This window comes from Eurytemora carolleeae, unplaced genomic scaffold (assembly GCF_000591075.1).
Source record: "Eurytemora carolleeae unplaced genomic scaffold, Eaff_2.0 scaffold218, whole genome shotgun sequence".
Taxonomy (NCBI): domain Eukaryota; kingdom Metazoa; phylum Arthropoda; class Copepoda; order Calanoida; family Temoridae; genus Eurytemora; species Eurytemora carolleeae.
Genome location: NW_019396368.1, coordinates 327,942 through 336,318, shown reverse-complemented (window position 1 = coordinate 336,318; position 8,377 = coordinate 327,942). Strand labels below are relative to the sequence as shown.

At 31.5% G+C, this 8,377-nt stretch overlaps 1 protein-coding gene and 1 long non-coding RNA gene across 2 annotated transcripts in view; both read right to left on the bottom strand.

The window, feature by feature from the left end:
* Positions 1-934: 934 nt before the first annotated feature.
* The window catches only part of LOC111701853 (uncharacterized), a gene marked incomplete at its 3' end in the record, with an annotated part of 15,119 nt that continues 7,676 nt past the window's right edge, over positions 935-8,377 (bottom strand). The window contains 6 exon segments of the mRNA XM_023473315.1: positions 935-992; positions 3,469-3,614; positions 4,274-4,327; positions 4,720-4,941; positions 5,643-5,745; positions 6,135-6,299. Of these exon segments, the coding sequence (XP_023329083.1) occupies positions 935-992; positions 3,469-3,614; positions 4,274-4,327; positions 4,720-4,941; positions 5,643-5,745; positions 6,135-6,299 (748 nt within the window).
* Positions 7,924-8,377, bottom strand: part of LOC111701854 (uncharacterized) — a 7,058-nt gene continuing 6,604 nt past the window's right edge. Inside the window, exons 2-3 of the long non-coding RNA XR_002765280.1 lie at positions 8,193-8,315; positions 7,924-7,972 (exon numbers count right to left, since the gene is read on the bottom strand). This is a non-coding gene — a long non-coding RNA (uncharacterized LOC111701854). The remainder of the gene's footprint in view (positions 7,973-8,192; positions 8,316-8,377) is intronic.

Here is an 8,377-nt window from a genome sequence, read left to right as displayed (position 1 = left end):
ATTCAGCCCCTCTATCTTCTGAATCTTAAATTATTTCAGCACGACTAATATTGAATAAAAGAAATTATAGAAACATTACACCTCCCATAAAGCAGGCCTTTCAACTACACTGTGTAAAGTAATACTAGAGCCTATTTATTCAATATCCGGTAAGGACTGGGCACACTTCCGGAAGTAAAAAATATCAAAAAAAAATTGTCAATTTTCAAATCGTCCAAAATAGGCATATACTTATTTTAAAAACAGGATTATTTCGTAAATTGCAAAGCCTAACTGAGCCTCAACTAATATTTTAAAAATTAATTAACATTTTTTTATCTAATGCTTACAGAGCTCTTGTATTGATGATTTCGAAATCAATGCAATTGATCTCGATCTAATGTTAATCTGCAGATTAATTTAATTTATATTCGATATCCCGCATGAAGGATAAGTGAAATGAAGCGATAGAGCAGAGAAATTCAAATCAAAAGTGCCCACAATGGATTTCAAGATCAAGTACTCGGAGTGATGGGTCTACAAAACAAAAACTTCCCGCTCCAAATAGATTTTTTATATTCTAAAATTCATTTATCGGAAGTAAAAACTGGAACTCAACGATCAATTTTTGGTGAGAAAAATGTGTTAAACTAACTGTTTATGAACAGATTGAAAAAAGCATGCACAGCCCTATTACCGGTGAATAACTGTATAATTAAATAACAAGAAATAACATTTAAATATTAAATTTCGATGTAAAGTTCACTTTGCAGAAAAAAAAATTAAATGTTAACGAGAAAAAGGTCACATATTTGAATCGACATGTTTGAAGTTTTTTGCTGTAAAAACTGTAATTTTGACTCAAAACTAGCAGAAATACACTATCTTAATATTTCTAATAGTGCTCAATCTCCCATTAGTGTCTACTTTATAAACTTCCATCTAAATTTTTTACCTTTTCCGTTTTTCTTAAGCGGAGTGCTGATCCTACTCTCCGATTCTTCTTTTTCAACCTTAATAAATAACATATTAATTATATTAAATAGAAGAATAGATAAATAAAGACTAAATAAATAAAATAATAGAAAATATATAACAGAATAAAGAATACATGAAAAAATTGAAACTCAAAATAAAACATCAAANATAAAAAACAGAATTAAGAATAAGTGAAAGAGTACAGAATAAAACACAGAATAAAGAAAAATAAAAGAGTAAACAATACAACACAGAAACAAGAGTAAAACACAGAATCAAGAATAAATGAAAGAGTAAAGAATAAAACACAGAAACAAGAATAAATGAAAGAGTAAAAAATAAAACACTGAATCAAGAATAAATGAAAGAGTAAAGAATAAAACACAGAATCGAGAATAAATGAAAGAGAAAAATTAAGCGAAAAAAAGAATAAGACATAATAGAAAATAAATAGCAGAACTGAGAATAATTACTCTAACAAAAATAAAATAAAAAATCAAAGGAGATAAATAACGATTTAAAAAAATATGACAGAATAGAGAAAAACTACTAGAATACAGAATAATTACTTAAATTCAGAATAAATAACAGACTAATTAAAACAAGCTCTACACTTTACATCTGTTAGTTGAAAAGGATACAGTATTTCTGAATAACAGTTGTATAAACTGAAAAGGGGGCGGGGATTCAAAATTCAAAAAGTAGCTAATTACGGGCTTATCAAAATTTCGATCATCAACAGTTTTGATAAATAATTTGTTATCACGAGTATTGAAGGGCGGGTATATTATGGATTTGAAAAAAAAACCCGTCTGACAGCTCATATTTTCCAGGTATCCCTAATTCAGGTTGATTCTTTTTATTTTGAAAATATGAGCTATGCAAAACCTATATTGTTCTTATCAAGAATTGGACTTCATTTTATCTGTACGCTGAAAACTGTCTTAAATTTTATGGAACGTAAAGCTCAATAAAGCAGTAAAAATTAATGTTTTAAACTTTAACCATACAATTTAAAAATAAAAACCTTCTTTTCTTTTCTGAAGAGTTTAAAAAGTTTCTTTTTCAGTGACAGTGGCATCACGAATTACATTAAAACCTTTTCAAATCTAAAACATTTCTAAAAATTTCTAACAAACAGTCATCTAACATATTAACAAAAAGAAGCTGTCAATTAACAGCTTGTTTTTGTTTCCTTGTAAACAGTAGTCTTCATTGTATTAATATTAACGCCGACCTCAGTACATTACTACATGACTTTTTTAAAATAAATTTGAACTTGTAAGAAATATTTTTTTTTAAACACTACATTAGGTTATTTTTTCTTTAATTTTAAAATGCCCTCTTCCCCCCCCCCCCCACGGAAGTTCGGAATTCTAGAAACTACATATCCCTGAACTTTTATTCAAAATGTCACATTTTTATCGGGACAGAATCACACTGCAAGGGACTATACCCTCAATTTTAGATCAAATGTCGTCTCCGAATAACAACGGTAACCTTGGAACCCTTATCTGATCAATAATGTGGAAGATAATGTCGTTTTTCTAGGTTTTATCAGTATATATTTTTAATTTTTAATAATTCCTTCACAACTTCCTGCAGTAGAAATGTGTAGTCACTTTTGTAGAGAAACAACAATTGTAAATAATCAGTTTTCCAAATTATAAACTTTGATATTCCAATTCATACTATCAAGGATACCGTTGTGAATCGGGCATTGCCATTTTTGCGTGGATGGTTACTTGAAATTACGCGTACACTGTACAGTATCTATAACTGGAATCCCAAAAATAAAAAGGTTTAAAGGGAAATATCTAAATAGGATTACATAGTTGTAAAAATATCCTTTAAAGGGGTGGACTCCACTTTGCGAAAATTTGAGAAGTTTTAAGGCTCTTACGGAGCAATTTTAGATGTAATATAGTAGTAAAAAAATTAGTAATGTTATTATTTGAATCCTAGTATCATATTCTTAAACTAGCTTGAAAACCCAGCGTTGCCTAGAGCGGACCTAGTATGCCTAATTTTGAAGGTTAAAACGACATTTTAGAGAAAAATGTTTAATTAGTCCTGTAAATGTTTGAAGTTGAGTCATACTTACACACAGTACACACAACAGACAAACAGGGATCATCACGCACCTCGGATATTTTAGTTTACAGGATCAGGAATTTTGGATATATGCAGACCATAAAAAGGTTACAAGAACCAGGAACTTTTTAGAGACCGGATAAGGTTTAACTCATTCGCTCTTGACAGTAAGATAAACCAATCGATAATCATCCAATCAGATTTTACGGACGTCCTATTTCCAGCCCTTGCTCGTGAAGCCCCTGAGATGTGGTCGTATAGCTTGCAACAGTAAAATACAATTTTTTATCCATTTTTAGTTAAATGCTGTTAAAAGACCCTACAGATGGAAAAACTCAAAGACAAAAAACCTTACAAACCTTTTGAGTAAATAATAATATAAAAAAATGTTTAAATGGTCGGCCATCTTAGCCCTACCTTAAGTTTTAAATCCTGGAAAGCAGAGAGAAGATCGTCTTCCATCAAGTACTCGGCACCACGTGGGTCAAGAACAGCGGAGCAAATTGTTTCCGGCATTTCGCTCTCAACATCAGAATTCAAAGCTGATTCTAAAGCTGAGTCTCCTTGACACAAAATAACAAAATAAAACAAAGATTTAACCAATGATCACAAAATCATTAAGATAATTTGAAAATAAAACCAAGATAAAGAAGAATTTAAGGAAACACGGATCAAAATAATCAAGACATAGAAACCTAACAATCGCCAAATGACACCAAAGCATCATAAAATATTGATTGAAGATTAAAAACAACAATATGGAGTCAAAACCAATAAAAAAAATTTAAAAAATGATCACATCAAATGAAAAAAACTGTGGGTAAATATAACCAAGACTAAGAAACAGAACCAATCGACTCAATTTTTATTTCAAAATCCCTCAATCTTTGCAACCTGAGAACAAGCATTTTTTCGTGAATAACAAGATAAAATTCAAGATTGATACCGTGGACATAACATCATCATGACAAATTAATTGGAAATAATAATAAAACAAGATTGTATTCATGGAGTCAAAATTATAAAGAAACGGTAGTTCAAACTATTCATTTTCTAAACCCTGTCTTCGTAACCTAGCGGAGAAAATCTTAAATAATTTAAACTTTTACTTTTTGGTCTAGCAGAATTCATACTTTAAAATACCCAAGGTCTACCACGCCAGGTTGCAAAAATACATGGATTATAAATTTAGAGTCTGAGAAGAAGAAATTAAAGTTTTTACCAGAAAATGATTGTTCATTAGCACTCTCATATTCAGCCCCGCTATCTTCTGAATCTGAAACATTAATCATTATTATTCAAAAACTAAAGAGAAAACTTTAGTTTAAAGGGAGAGACTGGCTAGACATGGTACTTGAGCTGAAAATGCAGTATTGTACATAAAAACGTTAGGATTCATTTGATACAAATGAGTTTGGACCCGCCTAACCAGGGTAGGTTGTAATATTTCACCAGTTGTTTCCGTCAGCAGAAGAAACGTTTTTTACAATTATTTGATAATTATTCAATATGATGACATTTTTTTTGCACATACATTTCTTGTAAAATATAAAGGGGGGGGGAGAAGGATTTATTAAAGCTATCCTTTTTCTCCTTTCAATAAGTCTTTTTTAGACTTTTAAATGAGAGGAAAAGGATCTTTCTAAAACATATATAAAGATAAAATACCTTGAACTCTGAAGCTTGTATTACAGGATACCATTCCATTGACATCCTCATCTTCGTTAACCTCTAGGGCAATCTCAGCAAGCTCGAACTCAGGGGGGTTGAGGATGATCTCAGGGACGAGGTTAGGGTTCAGAGTATCCGGGTTATCGTGAAGACTGGGGTCAATAGAGAAAACGAGATCGTTAAGAATGGATTTAGCGCACTCCACGTATTCTTCATGATCTGGAAAAATAAATAAATCATTTAAAATAATTTTTTTTTAAAGAACTGCCATCAATTAATATCAAATTTAAAAGCTAAAATAAAATGATGTATCTGCCAAGTTATTGATTATGTCTCTGGTAAAACATGAACAAATTACTTTTTATTTGTAGAAACGCCGCGGAGTTCAGATCTCACTTTTAATAAGCTAAAAAGAAGATTTTATTTTGTCATCCATTAAGGTTCCAAGAGGACACTTATTGCTGCCCTTTTTCAAAAATTGTGTTAAATTCTTATTTCAGTGATAACTTTGCATTTTAAAGATTTTATAAAGCGAGCCTTATAAATATTTATTTTGTGAAGATATTTTGGACGAGGGGGTGGCGCGCGTGCACTTTTGCTTGGATTTTTATAAAACTGAATTTTGCAGTTATACAACATAATTTTTAATTCACATGCAAAAAATCAGCTTTCTACGACAATTATAAGTTATGTTAAAACACTGCTTAAATTTTCCGGAGAGTAATANGACTGAATTCTCTCTGTCAATAATTTTCTAGTAACCACTATTGCCCAGAAAAAGGTCAAATTGATCATTGGTTCAAATTTAATTAATAGTGAGAAGTAGTTGAACCGCCTATAAAGGTTCAAGATTTAGCGTACTGCTTCCACAACGTGTTGACGGATCAACTACCACTCGCCATTCATAAAACCATGTTTACCTATTCTCGTGATCAATTCTGTTCTCTCCTCCCATTTCTCAGCTTCTAACTGATCGTCTAGACTCGCTATGCTCGCAAATTTATCCTTGTTTTCATCCTCAACCTTTAAATTATTACACTATTACGTATAAATTGTCGATTAAAATTGGCGCAATAAAATGCTTTCAATGGCAAAACAATTTTTTTCATCCAAATTGGGAGATTGGTATATCCCCCTGCCAACCCCCCCCCCCCCTAAAATGGTAGACTTGTCAATTTGTCTTAAGTAGGAGGAACAAAGTTTCAAGTCAGTGGGTTTAATTTTTAAAAGAATCATAAGGGGAGAAGGAAAAATTATTTTCGAAAATCAGTTGGGGGGGGGGGATGATTTCCAATCACCATTGAACACATGAATTGTGCAATTGTGCATCAAAGACACATAAGATTGCTCCATTGTCGACTTCCTATTCCAAAATCTCTTTGTACTAAAATTAAAAAATATAATAAAATTACCGTATCATTTTCTAATGTAACATCTAGGTCCACATCGGAATATGGTTCAGTAGGATGGGTAGAGGGGGCGTGGTTTTCCTTGAATGTGGGGGGCGTGACCTCCTTGTCCGTAGGTGGGGGGACCTCCTTGTCTACCTGGGCAGGACTGGACTGGGAGGGGCTACCCTGAAAATATTAATATTTATCTTAAATTCAAATATCTGATAAAGATTGTTTAAATTTTGCATGACAAAGTATTATCAAAGTTGTCGATATTTTCATTCATTCTGAAAGAGGGAGGGAAGGCATACCCCGTATCATTCATTAGTAATTATACTGTAAAAATATTGTTTTAAAAATGTGTGCTTAATGATCGCTTACGAACGTAAAATTAAAAAGAAATCCAAGAAAAAAATATTTGGTGGTTGTAAACAAATATTTCTATTCATAAAAAAGGCCTTAAAAATAAACTGTACATAATTAATGTTCTTAATCACAAATGTATAACCCATAGAACTTTAAATAAAAACCCTTAATAAATAGCCTTCTTCTATCCCTAAACGTGCTTAATTTTGACAATTTTATTCATTGTCTCTGTAGCATAAATACGCATGGCACGTAAACAGTGAAACCATAATTTTCATCTAAAGTCTAATAGAAAATGCGGATTTCTTATTCACCATTTATAAAACAAAGTTAAACTGTACCCTTGTGAATAAGACATGCAACTCCAGAAATTACGCCAATCCTATTAACCAATTATTGACGAGACGATTAACTCTTAGTGAAGTTGTTTTAGAAGGATCTTGTCAAAACAAACTTGATTCGTGAAAAAATGATATTCAATTAAATTTTTGATTTTTTTTTTGTACAGGGTGACCTGTAAAACATGTAAATCTAGAAAATTTTGGTAATTCAAAATTATTTCATTATCTTCAAAACTTTACTTTTCATTTGTTTTTACCTTAAAGTACAAAGTTCAATTAAACAGTCCTAGTTAAAATAAACTCCTGTTAAAAATAGTAAACAAGATGTTTAATTTTATTTGAATTCTTTGTAACTCTTTAAAGAAGTTTAGAATCCGAACAAATTTGCTACTTTTTTATTGATTCTTTTCAGCGCTTCACTTATTTTTTTAATGTTCTTTTATTTTAAATTTCATCTTAAAACTTAGTTTTATTTTTTTTGCTTTTCTTGTTTATTTTTTTTATCCTACATCATGCAATCTTATTCATCTTAAAAAGGACACATGGGTTTTGAACAAGGAAAAAAAGAAGATTTTAAGAAATTGAATAATATAAGTAAGAAAAGAGAGAAGAGATGGAGGGGGGGGGGGGGGGGGTTAAAAAATTCTCCATTTAAGCAGTTTTCATTCGCATGAAATACAAACCCCTGCAGGTTAGAAAGCCATGTCACTGAAATAGTATCTTTCTTCAGATTTTAAACTTGAAAATGGGTTAAATGTTTCTTAAAAACTAAAAATGAGCTTTAACGAAAAATGCGAATTTTTGTAGATTTTCTGAAGAAAATAAGATTTTTTTTGGATCAAATCATCAAACAGTTTTCTATCAACACATAAATTTTCCCCCTTTTAAATTGTTGATAGGGGGAATTGAGAAATTGATTTAAACTATTTGAAATTTTTAGATAAAACTGGGGGTACAAATATCTTATCTTCAAATAGCGTTAAATTGAAGAAAGCAGAAATATATCTCAAAATTGCAGAAATGTCGCAAATTTGCAATTTACGTCCTGCAAATTGAAGCATTAGATACTTTGTAGGAGAGAACAAAATCAAGTGTACTGAAACTTGTGTTTATTTTTTCTTTTCTTCCCCATCGTTCCTCACTTTAAAGGCACTGTGGGCGTAATTTTAGGAGTGGCCTGCTCGATTTACAACGGTACCTATTATATTACACCCTTATCTGAGCATCAACTTTTCACAAGACACCACCATTAAAAAATTACAAATTTTCAGAAAAAAAAACAAGAATATCTTCTTAATTTTTACTCAAGCAAATGGAGTATCAGCGTGAATCAAAAACGCCACTCTTAAAATAGATGGTCACTTAAAATTACGTGCACAGTCCCTTTAAAAAGTCACTTCTAACTAACTAGGCAATGTAACTGCCTGAAGGCCTAGGAAAGATCAGGCAGTCTATGTTACAGGATAGAGAGAATACAACTGCTAATGCTTACACACTCAAACAGGGATACTCTAATTCCCCAGGGAGGGGGGTCAACTTGGGGGGGGTGGTCTGGAG